This window comes from Crotalus tigris, unplaced genomic scaffold (genome assembly GCF_016545835.1).
Source record: "Crotalus tigris isolate CLP2741 ecotype Arizona unplaced genomic scaffold, ASM1654583v1 scf7180000024337.5909745, whole genome shotgun sequence".
Lineage (NCBI taxonomy): Eukaryota > Metazoa > Chordata > Lepidosauria > Squamata > Viperidae > Crotalus > Crotalus tigris.
In genome coordinates, this window is record NW_024100507.1 from 2403314 (window position 1) to 2425491 (window position 22178).

Here is a 22178-nt window from a genome sequence, read left to right on the forward strand (position 1 = left end):
ACCAAACTAATACATCCTTAACAATATAAATAAATTCCAAAAAAAAAACCTCAAATAAAGTAGGGGGATTAAAAAGGCTTTGCTATTTTAATATAGAATGTTGGGCTATAAACGTTTTTAAAAAGCAATCATACTATTTTGCACAAATTCAACAGCACCATAAATATAAGTTTTGATCCATATCCCCTCTGACCTTAATTTTGAAGCATCAGCAGCATATGTGCAGTAACCACATCTCACAAGCACAAGAGTAAGGCAGAATTATATGAGTGAAATTAAATTCCACATGTGAAATCTAATTTGTATCTGGCTGAAGTACAAGTAAGTGGAATAAATGTAGCTTCTTTAAGCAGCAATGGTCTGTACCTTTGAGTTTACAAATTCAAGAGTAAGACAGAATAACATTAATGTAATTTACAATCTCATATAAAAGAGGTTAAAGAAAACTTTAAATGTATCCTGTGATGGCACATTGTATCAATACATATTAAATATGATTTACCATATTCATTTGATTTTATATCGGACACAACAAGATTTTGCTCATTTTTGTTCCTTTTAAACAAAATCCAACTTAGAAAGTAGTTCCCCAGGTAACAGTATACAAGCTACTCATACATTTTAATTTTGTTTACTGTATTAGAAGGAATAGAATAGAATAGGAATAGGAATAGAACAGAATCTGGAAGGGACCTTGGAGGTCTTCTAGTCCAGCCCCCCGCTCAAGCAGGAGAACCTATACCATCTCAGACAAGTGACTGTCCAGTCTCTTTTAAAAACTTCCAGTGATGTAGCACCCACGGATTTCTGGAGGCAAGCTGTTCCACTGGTTAATTGTCCTCACTGTTAGGAAGTTTCTCCTTAATTCCAGGTTGTTTCTCTCTTTGATCAGTTTCCAACCATTGTTTCTTGTCCTGCCCTCTGGTGGTTTGGAGAATAACGTGATCCTCTCTTTTTTGTGGCAGCCTCTCAAATACTGGAATACTGCTATCATGTTACCCCTATTTCTTCTTTTCTTTAGACTAGCTAAACCCAAGTCCTGCAGCCGTTCTTCATATGTTTTAGTCTCCAGGCCTTTAATCATCTTAGTTGCTCTTCTCTAAACTTTTTTTTCCCCAAGGTCTCATCATCTTTTTTGTAGTATGTTGACCAAAATTAGTTGCAGTATTGCAGGTGTGGTCTCATTAGGGCAGGGGTAGACAACCTTGGCTCTTTTATGACTCGTGGACTTCAACTCCCAGAATTCCTGAGCCAGCATGGCTCAGCATGGAAACCTCCATTTCCCTTCAGCATGGCTGGTTCAGGAATTCTGGGAGTTGAAGTCCACGAGTCATAAAAGAGCCAATGTTGCCTACCCCTGCACTAGGGTTTTATAAAGCAATACTAATACTTCACGTGATCTTGATTCGATGCCTCTGTTTATAAAACCCAGGAAAAAAGAAAACTTTTAAAAAGTTCCTTCTGAATTCACAATGGCAACTGCTTGAACCTTCTGAAAATTAAATTGATTTTAAAAAAGTAATTCAGTTCTGCTTTCAAAACTGGCATTTCAACAGAGGTCAATATAATTCACAGCATGGCAAAAAAAATGGTTTCCTTTTTTTAATGGCTGCTTTCATGATAATATCATCCTTATGTTTTCATGCTATAAATAATATGTGGAAATTTCTAATAAAGCTTGGCTTCTGCTTTATATACTTGGTGAATGTTTTACTGTGTAGTTTTATGAGTTTTCAAGTTTGACCAAAAACAGCTTTAAATGTAAAAGAGAAATTATGCCAGTTATTTATTCCTTTAACAAACAAATGTCAAACATTTTTAAAAAACCAAAAATGCTGCTATTCACTCATCTATGAGTAGACAACTAATGCTGAAAAAATTTCTGGCTCGTTTAAAATTTTCAATATGGCAACCAGAATCTCATTTTCCCAATTTACTGGTAAATATTTTTAGAGTTGGATTTTTTTTACATCCAAAATATGTAATTCAGAAAATAAGGACACCCTTATATTTTATACCATACATTCTGGCTTTAAATGGATACCCTCCCTTACCTTCCACACCAAGACTATTCATAATTCAAATATGACACATTTATATGGTGTGGAACTTGGTTATACAGAAGTGAATTATATATGTTAACATTGTTTGAGTATCTCTTAAGGCCATCGGTGTAGTCACATATCCATTCATTGAGGAGGGAAAATACAGAAAAGGTCTAGAATTTGAATCCTATAGCAGACATATATTAAGGCTTTGATTTTTGTGACTACAATAAATGACTTCCAGTTTGTCCTGGAATAACAAGACTATTAACTTCTCAAATTGTGCCTATGAGCCTTCTTAGAATAAGCCAAATCCTGAATAAGGGATTAAGTACCTGAAGAACTAACATTCAAATTCTAGGTAAAAACAACAATTCAAGTGCTATTAATACCTGCTGATATTTGTGAAGGTAAAAAAAAATGAGCAGCTTTTTCTGTGTGTTTAATACTCTATTAGCCAAGTCAGAATAAATAGTGAGTGCCAAGAACGGAGAAAATGGTATAAGCACCAGGTGGTTTAACATCTTATACAAAATGAACAAAATAGATTCTGAGTTAAAACATATATAGATATGAGTTATTTTAGCATTACTGACAAAAGATGCTCAAGATTTCTCAAGTATCCCACTTACTCCAATAGAGACATTAGTCCCAAATTTTAAAAATGAAAACAAGAGCCATATTTGACTCCATGCAAATCCAAAATAGAATAGATTGAGAAAATTTCTATTTCTGATAAACTGTAGCAGGATGGATTGCTCTAATTAACCTTGGTCTCAGTTCACAATGTTTTATTATGATCAATCTCTTAATACAGAGCTTGAGAATACCATGATGTGCTCAAAAGTAATTTTGGATGCTTGTAAAATTCATTTGGATCTAAGGACTGACCACTCTGCCTTAAATCAGAGTAATCCTTGTGACTAGGTTACCATTGCTTGTTCAATCCTTTTACAAAAATCACTGATTCTTGCTGTTTACAACTTCCTATCCATTGAAGTAAGAAAATATTTTGCAGTTGTCTTAAGAGCTACAATTGTGTTTAATAAAAAAGATAGATGCATTAATCTCTTACACATCACCACAGCCAACTTCACCAAATTCAGGAAAAGGTCACATTATTTCTTGCTATCATCTTTCATCTTTCTGTATGAAGCCCTCAGCCTATCTACTTGTAATATTCATCACAATATCCGTATTTTTTAAACACAGAATCAAAATTTAAAAAAATATTTGTACCATTTTTATGAACATTGATATTCATATGCTTAATTACCTAACATCAACATAACTTTCAAATAAATTTAATGCCGGGGCTAAGGGACAGGGAGAGAAAACAAAATTACATTGAACTGCAGCAGATTTTATTTCCTTCGTTCCCTAGTAATATTCTTTGTTGCAAACTTTATCCTATTTAAAAATGATTGCAATTATTTATCTAAGTTTCCTCATGAAATAAAATGTTGAAGTAGATCTCTATTTTTATGATATTCAAGTTAGGAAGGGCTAACCCCTCTATTTAGATAGACAATGTCATAGTTGGGTTGAGGATCTGGGATGAACGGTAGTTATTGCATTGTCCTAATTTTAAGAAAAGACTATACAAGTAGTTCTCGACTTACAACCATAATTAAGCCCAAAATTTCTGTTGCTAAGAAAGACATTTATTAAGTGAATTTTGCCCCACTTTACGACCTTTATTGCCACAATTGTTAAGTGAATCACTGCAGTTGTTAAGTTAGGAATATGCTTGTTAAGTGAATCCGGCTTCCCCACTGACTTTGCTTATAGGAAGGTCACAAAAAGTGATCACTTGACCCCGGGACACTGCAATCAGTTATCAAGCATCTAAATTTTGATCACATGACCATGGAGAAGCTACAATGGTCATAAGTGTAAAAAACGGTCGTAAGTCATTTTTTTCAGTGCCATTAACTTTGAACTGTCACTAACCAAACTGTTGTAAGTTGATGACTACCTGTATATGAAATCAAAGAGTAGATCTTTGAAAAGTCACTTGATTGGCACATTACTAATGTATGCTTTGATTCTGGAGTTGCAGTTGATTGAGATCATAGACATCTAGCAAATACTAAATGGAAAGGTCATCTAGTCTCTTCTTTTCCCTGCATGTCTTTCACAAATGCTGCAGATAATATGGATCACCATTTACTTGGGTTCCTCGAGGATGAGTTCCAGTTCCCATCCTATATTCATAAACTCAATGATGTTCAAATTAAAACCCTTTGACTTACCTACTAGAGCCATGACGCGTTTATCATTATTACCAGGGAGCAAAGTGGCATCGCTTAGTCACACAGCTTCTCCTACCATTGATAATCATGGCTGAACTGTGGCCCATATATCTGCGTGAGCTTAAATGGACTCCAGAAGATGGTAGAGGACAGGAAGACCTGGAGGAACGTTGTCCATGGGGTCACGATGGGTCGGACACGACTTCGCAATTAACAACAACTCTTATAAGACGGAATCCTGATTGCACAATGTTCTAACTTCCAGGGCAGATTATATAAGCAGGTCTGCTTATAACAGGTGTTCATGCCCAGCAATTAAGGTTATCAGGGTTGACAGCAAGCAAAGCCTTCAGAACTTTAACTCCACAGTGAGTTTACAATTACACTTTCATGTGTATAATGGATAAAAAGAAATTAGGACTGCAGGCTATGCTTAGGATGGAAAGTAAAGACAAGCTTTATGACCTACGTTCTGTGAAAGAACTAATGGATCTCTCTTTGAAAATTGCAGTTCCAAAGATGCCTTGCAGAAAACAGGTACAAACCTGACACATGCTTGTCTTCAAATATTTCACTATGCGCTGAGCTGATGTATTCATTACACTCTAAAATACAATGCAGGTTTGCCTTCCACATTTAATTTGTTTAACCTACTGATCAAATATGGAGTTTGTTATTATTGATGCTTGTGAAAAATCCTCCTTTCTGAAAATAGCTTTACTACAATGACTGGCTGGGAACATTTGATGGCTATGGGGCTGTGAGATGAATAGGTAAAAGACTGTTTTATTTCAGTCTCTTTCCACAAAAAAAAAAATAGCTTTGAAGACAGGATATGATAGCCACTCTCTTCCTGGCAGGGTATTTATGGGGAAGATGCTTGGAGCAACTTGAAAAAGTTCCTGACACATACGAGTGTGTTCAAGGAGGGGAAGGAGGCATAAAGCGTCACATTATGAGAAAGCAAAGTATGATCATCAGCTCCAGCAAACACACACCCTCTGCTGGGATTTAGCAGGCCCGGAAGAAATGAAGGATGCTTGCTGAATGGGTACTTCCTGATAATCTCTTGCTGCTTCATCACAGGGCTCAGGTGTACGGAAGTGCTTCTGCTGTGTAATAACAAAAGCCGATGATTCACAAATTCACACATACACATATTGCCTCGGCTTATCAAAACTGACAGGAGAGACCGTGCGTGGACAATACGGATTATTTTTTAAATCTGCATTGAATCCTATCCAAATTCGTCCTGAAAACACTTTAATATAGACCAGTGATTCTCAGCCTTTCTAATGCCGTGACCCCATAATACAGTTCCCCATGTTGTGGTGACCCCCAAGTGAGTGTGGCCACCAATAAGAGGGAGTAGGACAGCTAGGGAAAACGGAAAAAAATGGCGGACAGCATGGTTTGGCGACCCCCATGAAATGGTCATTCGACCCCAAATGGGGTCCCGACCCACAGGTTGAGAACCACTGATATAGACCAATGCTATATGGGTAATGTTTTTTGTAGAATTTAACATTTTTAAGTCTATGGACTTCATGTGTTTTTTATTTAATGAACTACGATTAACAAACATTACCAAGTTTGTTACAAGAATTAATATAAATTCAAGATGTATAGAGGGAAAAAAGATATAGAAAATGCAAAAAAAAAAACCTACTAAAAAGAGACAATCTTCTGTACTTATACAGATTTACTGTACTTATACAAATTTAAAGTATTGCTGTATTATGACCTATTGCCATTGAAGTAAATCATAAATATCCTTCCAAATTTAATAGTTGTGATTCCTGCTTCTGATGTCTGATATTTTTAACTTTACATGATTCTTTTTAGTGGAGCAATTTAAGAAGCCTTGATAATCCACATCTCAACTCTTACATTATCTAGTTTACCTATGTTAGGTAATTATTATTTTAGCTGCTAAAATCAAACAGATAAAAAGTTCCTTATTTTTAAGTTTCAGATTTGGTCCTGTCAAGAAAAACAGTAAGCTTCACACTAGGGAGCATTCAGTCCTTATTTATTTATTTATTTATTTTTATTTATTTATTAAATTTATTTGCCGCCCCTCATTTTGAAACAACTCTGGGGGGCTTACAATATTGAAAGCACTGAAATCATAAAAGATCAATATTTCTAAAACAACAAAAATGGTGACTACACTCAAAATAGAATTAGAATTAAAAGATGAGGAGGGAGGGAGCAGGATGTGTGTGTGGGGGGGGGGGAATGGGATTGTCTCTTAATTCAACAACACTCTCCAATATTATGTTCTCCCATTAGAACACATTATGTTCCCTCATTAGGGCCCCAAGCCATCTGGCACAGCCAAGTCTTTAGGCTGTTGCAGAAGATCAGAAGGTGGGAGCCAATCTGACCTCAAGATTTTAGCAATGGTACTTAATATTGGAAAATATAATTTTAATATATCTGTGCCAATCTGACTGGAGTCAAGTGCCAGCGATATATAATCTACCACTGAGATTCCTGCATTGACGCTGAGGTGAATCCACCCAGTTTCCATAATTCATAATTTATCTTCTCTGTTTATATCCATGTTTATAGATTTGATAAAGATTTCCTGCACAGAGCTTGTAGGACAAGAGAAATGGCCATCAAGAGGAAGAAGGAAATATAGAAGTCCACTGAAAATGCGAGCAATAGCCCTTAGCAGTTATATACCACTCCACTGTGCTTTACAGTAGCCCACCACCAGGCGGTGGCCTACTGGCCACTGGGCTGTGGGACAGGCTGGCCAATGTGCACACATGTGCACACACTCACCCCCACTTGCACTAGCGCTATGACTACAGTGAAAATGGGATGCCACATGGCAAAAACGGGGTGCTGTGCGATGAAAACAGGGCACCACGTGGCAAAAAAGGGCAGGGCTAGTGTCATGCAGGTGCTACCACTGTTTGTGGCGCATGCATGCTCGTGGCCCCGTTTGCATACGTGCATGTAAAATGTTTCCCCTCCCTTTTTCTTCAGTCCGCCAACCGAGAAAGGTTGGGGATCTCTGCTTTACAGCACTCTCTGAGTGACTTATAATGTCAGCATATTGCCCCACAACAATCTGGATCCTCATTTTACCAACCACAGAAGGATGGAAGGCTGAGTCAACCTTGAGCCGGTCAGGATCGAAGTCCAGGCTATGGGCAGAGTTTTCCTCCAATACTGCATTCTAACCACTGCACCACTATGGCTCTTATATTTGCAAAATCTCTTACTTTAATCTCTTCTTAGGAACCATATCCTTACTGCTAACTCCAACACTCACCCAAGCCAGATGAGCTTTGTTGATATCTTTATATTACAGTGATTTAGGGTAGAAAAAGGGGCCAAATGTATCTAAATCAGTCATCTATAACCTGAAATCCCTCAGATCTTGTTGAAACCCCAATTCTCAGAAGTCCCAACTGCTATGCTTGATCAGGTAGCAAATGTGAGACCAGGCCAAAAATACTCAGCTGATACAGAAATACAAAGAGGGGTCAGACAGGGATGTATTCTGTCTCCATTGTTGTTCAATATCTACTCTGAGTCAATCTTCAATGAGGCACTGGAGAACATCGATGCTGGCATCAAAGTAAACGGTGTTTGGATCAACAATTTAAGATATGTTGACGATACAGTTCTGCTTGCCAGTAAGCATGAAGACTTTCAGCTTCTCATCAACAGTCACAGAAATATCTGAAAAATACAGCTCGAAGCTTAACACCTCAAAAACCAAGATCATGGTCGTCAGCAAACAACCTGTTAATTTACCACCAATAAATTCGGAAGGAATACCATTAGAAAAAGTTGAAAGGATTACGCACCTCGGTTCTAATTTACATGAAAGCTGGGACATGACCACTGAATTAAAGACAAGGATAGAGAAAGCTCGAATAGCATTCTTCAAAATGAAAAAGGTCTTCTGCAGTCACGACATAAGCCTAAGATTGAAAATCAGGCTTGTCAGATGTTATATTTTTTCTATCCTGCTCTATGGAGTAGAGAGTTGGTCTCTGACAGAAGGCCACCTGAAGAGACTGGAAGCATTTGAAATGTGGATTTACAGGCGGCTGTTACGTATAAGCTAAGTTGACAAGATTCGAAATGAGGAGGTGATAAGCCATCTGGGAAAGCCAAGGGAAATCATCAAAACAATTAAAAAACTAAAGTTAGAATATTTCAGACATGTGATGCGACACCCAGAAAAATACGGCACACTTCAGGGAAACATTGAAGGCAAATGAAGTCCAGGCAGAAGAACATCATGGCTTCAAAATCTAAAGGACTGGTTTGGACAAAAATCAGCACTTTTTCATGCGGCTGCTGATAAAAACAAGATCGCTAACGTCTGATAATGGATATGGCAGGAGGAGGAGGAGGAGGAGGAGGGGGAGGGGGAGGGGGAGGGGGAGGAGATGGAGATGGAGATGCTTGATGGGAATTGTGGGAGATACAGGTATACAACATTCGTCCAATAATGGATATGGCAGAAGGAGGAGGAGGAGGAGATGCTTGATGGGAATTGTGGGAGATACAGGTTTACAACATTTGTAGAGTGCTACATTGGAGAAGGTGGTGTTAACAAATGGACCTCAATTTTTCTTTCTAATCTGCATTGATATAATATCACAGAAACCTTTGTAAGACCACAAAATAAGCCAGTGTTGGTAATACATATTTGTGGGCTTCAGGGGAAATACCACCTTCCTGATAGTTTCTATGGGAGCCTTTTTTATTATTAAAAGGCTGAAAATTTTGTAAAATCACCAAATTTTTGATGTTCTTGTCTTAAATCTCATGAGATTTCAAATAATGTTGGCAACATTTTGTAAGCTCTAGTGATCTCTCTAGATGTTTTATTTTAGTGTTCACACTACACATCTGCAGCAATCTCAGATATTTTAATAGGCTCCTGAATATACTCTGGAAACAATTGTTCTGGACAAAGTTAAAGAAGGAAAAAGAAATAAAACGAAATGAAGTTAATACATTATTGTTTTTCATACTGTGACACACAGAAATTGGAGCAACCACCACATTACTAACTATTTGAACAGATTTGAGCTATACTATGAAAAAACTAGCCATCAAGCTTTTTATTTTTCCATTCTCAGTGAAAGGGCTGCTCTGCAGTTCCAGATGAATGCTTCCAAATAGATATAAATGCCTCCAAACCAACACGAGGAATATTGCCAAGTATTGTTTGACAAAAAGAAAAGAGCAGAATTCCATTTAATGTCACTCTTATGAGCAAACGTCAGAAATGAAAGAACTACATTGCTTTCTCCACACTAATTTTGATTCCCTGGCCCGATCTCTCACCACAATTTTATCTTTGAGGGTTTCTTGTCCACCCCCCCAAAATGGCTTAAAAGTCTGAGAAACAATCTTAGTTCCTCTATAATCTTCTGGGGGGTCAATGTGACATATTTCCTGAAAGCCACTGTAAATAGTCCTTTAGGAAAAGTTCACTGAGACACATGGCTTAGCTCAGGAAGACGGCAGTGGAAGTAAAGCTAGTTTGCGTAAAGGACAATCTTACTGTACCTTGCCCATTTCCTTTGAGGGCTTCTGCCTGTTTTCAAAACAATGGGATTACTTTTATAGAAAGCTTCAGGGTGGTTCTTTCATAGCCATGGATGAATGTCTATTAAAAAACCCACTTCCAAACACCACAAAAAAAACCCCAAAAAATTCAGACTGGAAAAAAAGTTTTCTTCTTTTTTTAGAATTGTTTGTATTTATTTATAAAGCAATCAGAAGCTAATCTTGCAAAGATTGGGTATAATATGTCACCTTCCAAGATCGACAGGATAACATAATTAACACCCACTATCGTTGCAATCTTATTGTGGCCACCGCATTATTTAGAGATTTTGCAAAGTAATTTCATTTTAGGCAAAGGACATATTTTGTCTAGGCTCAGAGAACATATATTTAAAAAATATGAAAGAACTTTATGAGAATAAGTCTCTGCAGAAAATAATTACAACAAATCTGACAGGCCTAAACATAAACCAGCACAGACACAACAATAGTCACAAATCGACCCACAACTCTAGGGAGAAATGTGTTAATCAGGATTTCAGAAGAAGCCCAAGTTAGAGAGGCCAGCTCATTATTTTAGCACAATGGTTTTAACCCTACTTTCTCTTCTGCCAATGCTTTGCCTTCTAAGTGGGAAATTAAAAAAAATACATAACTACTTTTGATATAAGAAACCAACTTCTATTTCCTTCTCTCCCTCTGTGTCTTCTACTTCCTTTTGTTGTTCTTTCTCCTATTATTTTAATCTCATTCTCACTCCATCTTAACATTTGTAGACCTTTCTCTGTTTTTTATGTTCTTCACCTCAAAGTATTTTGGTAGTTATCTCCTTTTTCCTAAATTCAAATCCATTGAACTTAAAACTTACAGTCACTATTTACAGGCAATGATCACAAGCCACAGAGATTGGAATTCATATGTTCTGCCTTGTTACATCTTCCCCATTAATTCCAGGCCAATCCAATCTGAACTCTCAACTACTGATTCTTACTGAGGACCATTTTGTCCTTGGCAAACAAGAAAATAGAAGACTTTGTATGACACCCAAGCTTAAAGGATACTGAAACCTGATATGCTAAAAACAGTTCTGAAACACTGAGATGTTTGAGATTTTGTATTTCATAACATTTATGTTTTTCTTTTGTTTGTTTGGCAATGTTTATTACAAGGTTAGAAGTAATTCAGAATGAATACTCACTATTCGATACTTTAGCATTTTTTAAACATGAGTTATCACCCCATGAAAGTTTTGTTTTATATTTCTAGTTTCTGAACAAGTGTCAACATTTATTTTGATTTTATATATATATATATATATATATATATATATATGTATGTATGTATGTATGTATGTATGTATGTATGTATGTATGTATGTATATATATTTCATGTTTCTAAACTGCTCATCTCCCTCAAAAGTAGAATAGCAAATGATAAGTTCATTAGAAATATCTGCCAGGTATACTTCTAATGAACATATTTAATAAACATATTGAGGGAGGTAAAGATGGAGAGCTTGGAATTCTTCCAACGTCTTGACTAGCGGCAGTCATAGGAGATGTCTGTATTTTCTTCAGTATAACAAAGTACAGGTAGTCCCCAACCTAAAACTAAACATTTGTTTAATAATAATAACAAGAACAACTTTATTATCACTTTGAATGTACCCCAATCGGCATACATCAAAATGAAATTTCATTGCATACAGCTCTCAAAGGATCACCACCTCTGATATACACTCCTTGTTCATGGGCAGTTCAAGTTTCAGAACGTCCATTTTAGTCTCTAGGGAGTGAACGATGGCAAACAAGACAGATGGAAACAGAGCTCCATGTTGATTAGCCCTCAAATTAGCTTGTATTCCTGCACAACAACTTCGCTTCCTTTCCTTTTTCTGATCCTGTCTCTTCCATCTTCTCCTTAAAAACGGTTTAGTGACTGTTCTAAGTTATGTCACTGGAAAAAGTGACTTATGACCATTTTTCACATTTACAACTGTTACAGCATCTTATAGTCATGTGATCAAAAACTCAATGTTTGGCAACTGGCATGTATTTATGAGCGTTGCAATGTGACCTTCTGATAAACAAAGTGAATGGGGAAGCCAGATTCACTTCACAACCATATTATTAAAACCTGTGGCGACTGAGTCAAGAATGGTTGCAAAATAGGGCAAAATTCACTTAACAACTGTCTTGCTTAGCGACTGAAATTTTGGGCTCAGTTATGGTTGTAAGTCGAGGACCATCTGTGTTTTTTCTTTCTTTGTGTGTTTGGGGACAAGTGCATATGTATGGCTCCTAGATTTTTACTCTTTCCTTGGGTTAGGACTGACAGGTTGCAAATGTTACACTGTGCCACTTAAAAAGTGGGGACAGAAATAAGCATTAAGCAGAATTCCAAAATGCTGCACAACTATAGTGGGAATTGTTTTTCACATCCCCCTTGGCAAGTCCAACCAGTTTCAAACAAAATCTTTCTTTTGTTGGCTTCCCCTTGCAAATCTGTTTGCATTCTGTTGTTTTGTTTTCAGAGAGTTATTTTGCTGATGGACAGACAGAGCCTTCAGCAGAGACATGTCCAACACAAGGCCTATGGGCCAGATCCATCCCACGATGGGCCCAGCTTTGGCCCACGGGGCCGCCCCAGACACGGCGAGGCAGGGGATAAAGCAGGGGTGGCGCCACGCCATGATCCCTGCATGGTCAGCCCCCACCATCCAACCTCAACAAGCCTCCTGCCTGCCACCTCACCCATGACGGCCCCAGCAAATGGGAAGGGTAGGAAGTCCCTGTCCTGATGGGTTTGTTTTCCTATGCTGTGCCAATAAACCCATCAGGACAAAAGTCAACAGTCTATCTGCACTTAAAAGACAAAGACCATTCTTTCGAAGACAGCAAAGTCCACATTTTGGACAGAGGGGATCGCTGGTTTGAAAGAGGGGTCAAAGAGGCCATCCATGTCAAAATTGAACAGTCCTCTCTTAAGATACAACATCATCTATCTCCAGTCTACAACACAGTCCTTTCAACAGTTCCAAGAAGGCTCCACACCCATTTGCACTACTCAGGTGACCCTCAAGACACAGGTGAGCCTCCAAGTAGCACTAACAACTCGCTAAAAGAATGCAAGTGAACAGCTGTCTGCAAGGAATATAAATCCTTCCATTCCCCACCATCCCGTCAGAGCTGAAGAAGCTTCTTGGATGAGAAGCGAAAGGTCTTCAAAGAAAAACAAGAAAGTCCAGCTGCCCCATGAACAAGCATTGTGGGATAACTACTATATGACCTAGATCACTGAGAATCTCCATAGAAACTTCAACATGATTATTAGGACTAATTATTTACAATAAATGTTTGAGAAGCAGAGACCATTAGTGCTATGCCCAGAAACATTTTAATTCATGTTTCATTTTTTAAAGGAGAAGCATTGTGGGACTTAGAAACAAGAATGCATGTAGCTGAGATTCAAATTATGTCTTTACTACTTTCCTGAACAGCTATTGCAGTCCTGTTCCAATATTTGTATTGACAGCCTGATTGGGATGCAGTTAGAAAACAATTCATAAGCAACTGGTTTTTTTTTCCCCTTGCCAATTTCTCCTTTCGTGAAAAATAGCTCATTTTAGAGATAATCGAGGCATCCTCTCCGCTTGGGATTCCAGGGCATTTTGGAAGCAACTGCCTGGTTTTACGCTGCATTTATCTCTGGTCAGCATGTCAGGATACACATGTATGCCCCCAGTAATATGTGAGCAAATTCAAAGGTTAATGAAGCTATATCTGACTTCTCACATGATTCAGGAAGAATGTTCTTACCACTGTGAGGTAAAATCAACAAATTCAGCTGAAAACTTGTCTCCAGGGAGCTGTGGTGATGGTTCTTCCACTACCTGTTTGAGCTGCTGGAACGGCGTCCCCCAGGAGTCATATGGAAACCGCAAGATTGCTAATTCAATCTAGGTCCAAAAACAAAAGACAGGGAGACATCAAGACATCTTCCGGTGACTCTTCACTCCCTCCCCCTCCCATTGTCTCCCCAAAGAAAAATATGAAAAGAAGATACACAAACTCAATCCCATGCTGTTGCATGCTGCCACCTGCAGGCTGAGAGCAGAAATTACAACTTCTTTTTTATGATTTCTGCCCGAGGCTGTGCTTGTCGTCCCCCCCCCCCTTCCATTTTTCCTTGGAAACACTGGGCTCATTTGGTGCCTCTGAGGCACAGCCTGTGCATGTCTCTGGAGACAGCATGTCTCTGGGAATATTTCAAAGCTGCAGTTCTTCTGGTTTGTGCAACGTATCCACAGCTTCTGTAGAAGACACGGGGTGCCAGGGGAGAGTGTGCTTTTCTCCCTTTGCCCAGTCTATGAGGGCTGTTGCAATAAAAGGGGAGTGATAATTTCTCAGAGAATTATTCATACTTGCTAGACGAAACCTTAATGTTAATCCCGAATGTGTATTTCTCTCCTGCAGACATGGTGCTAATGAAACAGAGAGAGGGGAGGGAGGGAGGGAGGGAGGGAGGGAGGGATGGGGGGGATCCACTGATCTGCTTTGTAAAGGTGCAAAAAAAGAGTTTCTTTCTGTCCCATTTTATACTCAACAAAATCAAGGCAAGGGTTATCTTGAGTATCTTTCTCACACTTTCTCCTTTCTTGGGACTGTCTAAGCTCTTAAAAGGTCAGGTCCCTTTTTAAAAGCTCACTCTCCTTTTCCCCTTAGTGCACGGGTGTCAAATTCGCGACATCACGTGATGTGTGGCAACATCACAACTTTTTTCCCATTGCCAGCAATGGGGTGGGTGCGGTTTTGGCATGACGCATCCGGCCCATGGGTCGGCAGTTTGACACCCCTGCCTTAGTGGCTCTCTCATCCCTTCTCCAAGGTCAGTGACTTTACAGTGACTTGCCAACAGAACACAATCAATTTACTCAAGAACCTTCAATGCAATTTCCCCCTTTTTGAACCCATACATTTAGGCTATAGACCTCCTTAATTTAAATGCAGTTAAACCCATTTCAGATTGCAAGGATTTTGAATTGCAAAGGTCAGTAGAATAAAATTAATAATAAAATTAATCCTGGCATCATTCCTCAGTAATGTATTCTTACCATTGTAATCCCCAGACTCCAAATATCGGATTTTACACTGTATCCTTTTTGGTTTAGTTCTGGGTTGATTCTTTCAGGCTTGAATGGGGAGTAAAAAAGAGAGAGAGAGAAATTACATTGATATATAGTTAGTTTTAACTTTCCACTCAGGGAATGGAAGAATGTTCTACTTCTCCTATGAGAAAAGTAACAGCCCAAACTGTTATTAAATCAAGTTAAACTGGTCCTGGTTCTATACAATATGCTTTGAATCAAAGGCAAAGTAGCCAAATTGTATTATGACCTAGTAAGCAACAGGACAGGAGAGGGTTAGTTTTACAAAAGCCAGGTTAATTATAAACAGCAATTTGTATCCCTTTCTAGGATACAAGGACACCAAGCCATGCCCACAGATGTCTGACTGGCCAATGTAACGAAGCCTTTGTAATTAGCAGAGTTGACCAGCAACAGATAACCCAGTCAAAAATAGGGCACTTCTAAAACCCTGACTAATCAGTTTTTAAAAAGAAGTTGAAAATAAAGTGCAATTTTGCACTGTACGCTACTTCTCCATATTGTTCTGTTTCTTAACTCAATTTCAGTCTGGATTGCATAGATTGTGGCACCACTAGAACTGATTAGTCATTGTTCTGCTTCTTGCCTATCCCATCCATGAAAGGAAAAGTATACTTTGATGGCTGGGTTCAGTGTGGACTGGTCTACGAATTCCTGTTTTTGCTCCTCTCGACCTTTGCACAAATAGACATATTCATCCCTCTCCATATTACCTTTGACATTAACAAAGACATTATTTTTTTATTTTTTTTCCCTTAGGCTACAATAATCAAAATAATAGGGAGAAGGTTGTTCTTTTAGGCTGCAAAAACCTTGCTGCAAAGAATAATTGAGCTTCACAGAAACAAAATTAACAATGTACCTTTGCAAATTAAAATTGTTTTAAAAATAAAGCAAAGAGAAACTCTCCAGGATTGTGGGCAGGATTAGGAAAGCAAGAGGTGCATACTTCACCCAGATAAGGCAAAAACTGAAAGAATGCCCACTGGGAGATGTAAGAGTTGAAGGGATCATAAGGATAATTCATTGAGGTACAGTTCATTATTGAATCAACTGAAAAATGATTAAAGAAAAAGCAAGCCACCAACACCTGCCAATCAAAACAGAAGATGGTTGTCCAGGGTAGTGATTGAAGGCTGGAAGGTAGTAGGCATGCCAGCTGCTGAAGCCAATTAGAACTGGGGCTGCTACTGAAATGGAATAAAGCATGAAGTTCATCATCTCTCAACAGCCTAAGTTAGACATGTTAAAAAAAACAATAGTTTTGAATTGCAACTAGAAGAAATAGATATGAGATGCATTTGTAATTGGCTGGCAATGGGAAGAAGACATCATTTGTTCCTATGCTTGTGATTGGCCCATACTAACAATGGGCCAATGGGAAAGTTCAGTTTAAAGAATGGCATAATAAGGTTTCCATGATAGTACTCATTGATGGAATCCTGGCAATCAGAGAACATGCCCTCCTTGGCACTGATTGACCATGCCCACTGATGTTTGTCGCAACAATGTCAAATGATTCTTGGTGGAAGGGAGCTGTGGTGGTGCAGTGGTTAGAATGCAGTATTGCAGGATAACTCTGCCCACTATCAGGAGTTCAATCCTGATCGGCTGAAGGTTGACTTAAGCCTTCCATCCTCATGAGGTCGGTAAAATGAGGACCCAGATTATTGGGGGCAATGTGCTGACATTTGTAAACTGCTCAGAGAGTGCGGTAAAGCACTGTGGAGCGGTATATAAGCCTAAGTGCTATTGCTATCGGATACCAGTCAGAAGTGGGTAAGATTTTGCATTCCCCCAACTCATGCTTTTTGACCAGTTAATGTGACAATGTGCTGCCAGAATGACTGGTACAAAACAATGATTGCTGTAGTGGGTGACTGGATAAAATGTTCTGTGAAAAAAGCTTGAGGTAAAGATCTATTCACAGGCTAATAAAGATTCAGGAGATGGTTTGGTAAAGCCAGATGGAAGGTCTCCCATCATTTGCCTCTTCACCACTTTATAGGACAATCATTAAGACAAAGCAGAGTAAGTCTCCACTCTAAGAAATTCAAGATAAAGGTGTTCCGTTATGATCAGTTCTGGAAATTCTTGTACAATACACGAATTAGTTTCAGTTCAATAAATCTTGTTAACAAAACTGTGTGAGAATCTTGCTTTTGGTTTGAAGCTGGTGCCAATCTTAACAAAACACGTAGCACAACTCCCATCTTACATGTTCTCCAGTCTGAGGGTATTTCTTTAAAAAGGCAACCAAAAATGATGTTGTCTTCCTTAATGCAATAGCATGCAAGCGTTTCAAAGCCAATAATCACATCTTGCTAGTACAAAAAAACAGCAGCTTGCAAAGACTCCTCAAAAGGGAAGAAATCACAGATGGCAGCCAAAACAAGAGTGTTAATATTCCGAAGCCCTGCAGGCTTGGAAAATTTCTCAGCAGAGCATCCTCCCTGACAGGTTTATGCATTTTGCTTAATTGTGATGGAGAAGATCCTTGCAGATTTGCATGTAATCCCAGTAAGTTTATTATAGTATTAAGATGGCATGACAAGCCATGCATGACCCATAGAAGGCAGCTGAGACAGTGACAAATTCATTTCTGCTCAATTCACAATTGGCTCAGTGTATGCAAGCTGAAAGAGTTCCAGCAAAAGCACAGGAATCTCCAGCCAAATGTAGGAAAGTAGATGTATTTCTGTAAGAAATGAACTTGATGCTTACTATGGTACTATAGTTCTAGTAGTAACGCATCAGCATATGCATATAATATTAAGATATTGGGAGGGAAGTTCTTAAGAACATAGGAAAAAAATCAAGAAAAGGGAAACTAGGAGACTTGCAAAACAGTATTTAATTACTTTCATCTGAACTACAGATTAGTCAGGTCAGACTGCTTCCCTGTTTCCTCAGACAATAGTGGATTATGCAACTTCCTTTCCCCAAGGCATATGAGATTCTCCAAGTTTGCTCTTAGTTAAAAAAAAAAAATCAACATTATTTGGCTATACTTGTGCAACTTTGAATTATACCTAATGTCCGAGTCTCATGAGACTCTCAGATAGTTTTTTACTAAGAGGTTCAAGACAGTTTACTTCCAATTAAGTATGCACTGCGGATTGCATATATGCTGCATCTCATTTTCATCTTATAAGTATCAGGTTTCAACTATTTTTGGCTGACCTTAATTGCCAGAGGAGAAGCTGTAATTACCAATCCCCATGTGAACTATTAATGTAATAGCTCCAGACATTCCCTTCAGGAAGGCTATAAGTGCTTCACCACTGCCCAAAGGCACCTACTGCATTGTACTGCAACAGAATCCAACACACCTCATCTGAGCCAGTCTAACTTGATGAAAAGGTTGGGTTGGGGGCATAAATGTTAAATGCTCTTTGGGATTTTAAAGCTGCACAGAGCACTATGCCATGATGGAGCATAGCGTTTGGTCTCCCTGGGTTCAAGTGTCTCCAAAGGAAAGGTCAAGAGTTCCAATCCAGCTGTTTCACTGCCTCTGAAAAGGAAAGGCTGGGGAATAGTCAACTTGTCTGAGCATAGTCAAAGGTTCTCATTCTGGTTTGAATAACACATCAAATTATTCTTTCTGCTTAAAGTGAACGTGTGCATGTGGCTCCTTATCTCCAGTGTTCTTACTGCAGCAGCTTCTATCTGGGTCTTTCATCTAATCCTTGAGAAGTACTTAAAACATTTCCTTGAATGTGAAACCAATGAAGTCCTATGGCTGGATGTATGGCAGGAAAGCAGCACACCAGCCAGCCACAATAGTTTCCAATGTATTTTCCAAACCCTATCTCTATGGTGGTTCTGAATAATAACAAGTCCTCTTCCTAGTTTTGGAGACTGGGAATTGACAGTTCCAAGTAACCCCTTCCTATGTCTCCAATTTCAGTGCTAGTATGAAAATTGGTTAGGAGGGCACGGAACCAAAGACTGATGGTGATAACTTGGTTTTTCGAGTATCCATTTAGAAGTTCATTGTTATCAAAACTAGTTGTAACAGATCTTACTGTTACAAACTGCAGAAAACTGTATTCTGAAACAGGTCATTATGAACTTGGTCAACATCACTGGCTGGAAACTGGCATTACGAAGCCACATTCTCTAAAGCAGTGTTTCTCAACCTTGACAATTTTAAGGCATGTGGACTTCAACTCCCAGAATTCCACAGCAGCAATGCTGGCTGTGGAATTCTGGGAGTTGAAGTCCACATGCCTTAAAATTGTCAAGGTTGAGAAACACTGCTCTAAAGTCATCTTGTGAGACTCTATTTCAGATCCTCCCGTTGACAGAATTTGTTAAGTTCTGATCTGAGACACAATCTTTTCAGTCATGGCACCTTAGAGCAAAACAGCTACTCTAAAACGTTGCTTCATTTTACAAGATAAGCATAAAGTCATTTTAACAAGTTTTCACCAAGCCAAATCTTTAGACCTTTATTCCTCTACTGCTTTTCTACTATTTATGCTGTTTCTATGGTATTTGTTGCTATTCAGATGCAAAACAACCTTGAATACATCAGAAATGTAGAATGTTCATATATATATACATACATACATACATACGTAAACTTTTTACAACCCTGTAATCCCCTTCACACACACACCACACACACACACACACGCACACACAAGGGGTCACGAAGAGTCAGACATGACTTAGTGACTGAACAATACATACAGTATGTATGTTTGTATGTATATGTATATAGAGAATATGTATATATGTATGTATGTGTTACACATATACATATATATTTCTGAAATTTAATAAAACAAAGCAAATATCTGTCAGTGTGCATACAAAGTGATGTGACAGTTTCCCCTGAAGGTTTCACGATTCACTGCACTTACTGCCATATACGGTTTGCAGCCAGCATCCATTGTCTTAGCCACAGAATCAACGAGGTACCCACTAATTCCAAAGTCACACATTTTCACTTGTCCTTGTGTATTAATCAGTACATTGGAAGGCTTGACATCTGCAAAATAAATTACAGTGGAAAGTCATTGCTTGCAAGCACTCCCTTTTTTTCTCCTAGTTGCAGATTATGGTGAAAAAGGAAGCAGGCTAACATGGGTATCACCAGCAGAGGGCAGCCACAGCAATACACCATTTATTTGTTGGCTTAAAGTAAAAGGATCTACACACAAAATGCACGTGTGCGCACACACATGCATGCACGCACATATTTTTCCGTAGACTGTAGTCTGGCATTTATTCCAACCAATAATTCTATTAATTTACACTGAGGAAACAGCTAATGGAGTTCAAACAGAAGGGCAAATGCTTTTAGCTGTATGTTAATTAGAAAGAAAAACCTAAGAATTGGCACTGAGAAGACTACTTTCTTTCAAAGTTTCTTCTCTCCATGGAGCAAAATGAAACCTGGTTAATTGTTGATACTTATTTGACTGATCAATTTATACCTTGCATTCAAGAGCTCAAGATAGCATACATAACACACACACACACACACACACACACACACACACACACACACACACACATTTATGGAGATTCTCAGTCATCCAGGTCATAGTTATCCCAAAGATGCTTTTTTCATGAGGCAACTGGACTTTGTTTTTCTTTGAAGATGTTTTGCTTCTCATCCAAGAAGCTTCGTCAATTCTGACTGGATGGTGGGGAATGGAAGGATTTATATTCCTTGCAGACAGCTGCTCATTTGCATTCTTTTAGCTAGTTGTTAGTGCTACCTAGAGGCTCATCTGTGTCTTTAGGGTCACCTGAGTAGTTCAAATGGGTGTGGAGCCTTCTTGGAACTGTTGAAAGGACTGTGTTGTAGATCGATGATGTCGGATCCCTCCCCCTCTGTTGAGAGAGGGTATTCAATTTTGACAAAGATGGTCAAAATTAGAAACCGCAATTGGGGCCAGCAATTCATTCACTAAGTGTGCTGTCACTAAACATATCACATGGTGGCTTATAACTTCACTTCCTCTTTGATCATTAAGTGCCACAGTCATTAAGCAAAAAAAATCATGTGACTGCAATGTATAATTTTATATCCATCTCCTTCATTAACTCTGCTTGTCACAAGCTAGTTGTGAATCCTGCAAATGACAATCATATGATTGCAGGATGCTGCAAGAGTCATTAATGGGCCTGGAAACTCCATTCGGAGCCAATCAAGTGGCTTGTTTGATTCTGTAGTCAATGAGGTAGGGGTCGGGAGAGTTAAATAGTAAATTTTTGTGAACTTTTAATGTTGTATGCCACCTGGAGTCTCCATGTGTGAGCTGGGAGGCTATGTAAATTTGTTTAATATATAAATAAAATGCAAGGATTGGTTGCAGTGCTATTTTTTTACAGTGCTGTTTTACAGGTTGCAGTACTATTATATTGTAACTTCGAGCTAAATAAGGCAATTGGTAAGTCAGGACTACCTATGTAATCATGATGGCACAGTGATTAGAATGCAATATTGCAGGCTAATTCAGCTCACTCCCAGGAGTTCGATCCTGACCGGCTCCAGGTTGACTCAATCTTCCATCCTTCTGAGGTGGATAAGATGAGGACCCAGATTGCTGGGGGGCAATATGCAAATTCTGTAAATCGCTTAGAGATGCTGTAAAGCACTATGGAACGGTATAGAAGCCTAGGTGCTACTATTATATAAGCATCGTAAACATGCTTGAGGCCTTCTTTTCTACATAGGCACTAATTTGAGATCATGGCAGTCACGAAGCTTAGTCTACCCATTTTGGATTCACTATCTATTACAGCATTCAGACAGAACGCGACTAAGTGTATTTCCTGTAGTTTAAAGCAAGATATGAAAAACATCCACCAACACCTTATTGTGAAAACAGACAAACAGGACCTCTGATTAGCACTAAGGTATGGGAGCGTTTCACAGAGCTTTGAGATGAAAGCTGGCTCTTGACTTGATAACTATCCACTCATCAAGCTACTGCAATGAAAAATCTCTCCGTCCTGGATGTCTATGAACTGCAGCGAGGCAGGATTTCCAGTCACAATCCAGAGGACAGTATGTGACATTTCAGTTGTATTGATGATTACTCAGTTTGTCCCCTAAGTCGGAAGAAACTTGGGTTGACTTTAGTTGCTCTCTATAGCTCAATCCCTGCTGCTGAGAAAAGTCCCCCTAAACT

At 38.7% G+C, this 22178-nt stretch overlaps 1 protein-coding gene across 5 annotated transcripts in view; it reads right to left on the reverse strand.

Annotated features, from left to right (window-relative positions):
* The window catches only part of MAP2K6 (mitogen-activated protein kinase kinase 6), a 209097-nt gene that overhangs the window by 98774 nt on the left and 88145 nt on the right, over positions 1-22178 (reverse strand). For all 5 annotated transcript variants that reach the window (XR_005554513.1, XR_005554514.1, XR_005554511.1 and 2 more), the window contains exons 8-10: positions 19896-20023; positions 14971-15048; positions 13676-13815 (exon numbers count right to left, since the gene is read on the reverse strand). Coding sequence is in view for 1 of the 5 variants with exons in the window: in XM_039325365.1 (XP_039181299.1) it covers positions 13676-13815; positions 14971-15048; positions 19896-20023 (346 nt within the window). In the remaining 4 variants the exon portion in view is untranslated. The remainder of the gene's footprint in view (positions 1-13675; positions 13816-14970; positions 15049-19895; positions 20024-22178) is intronic.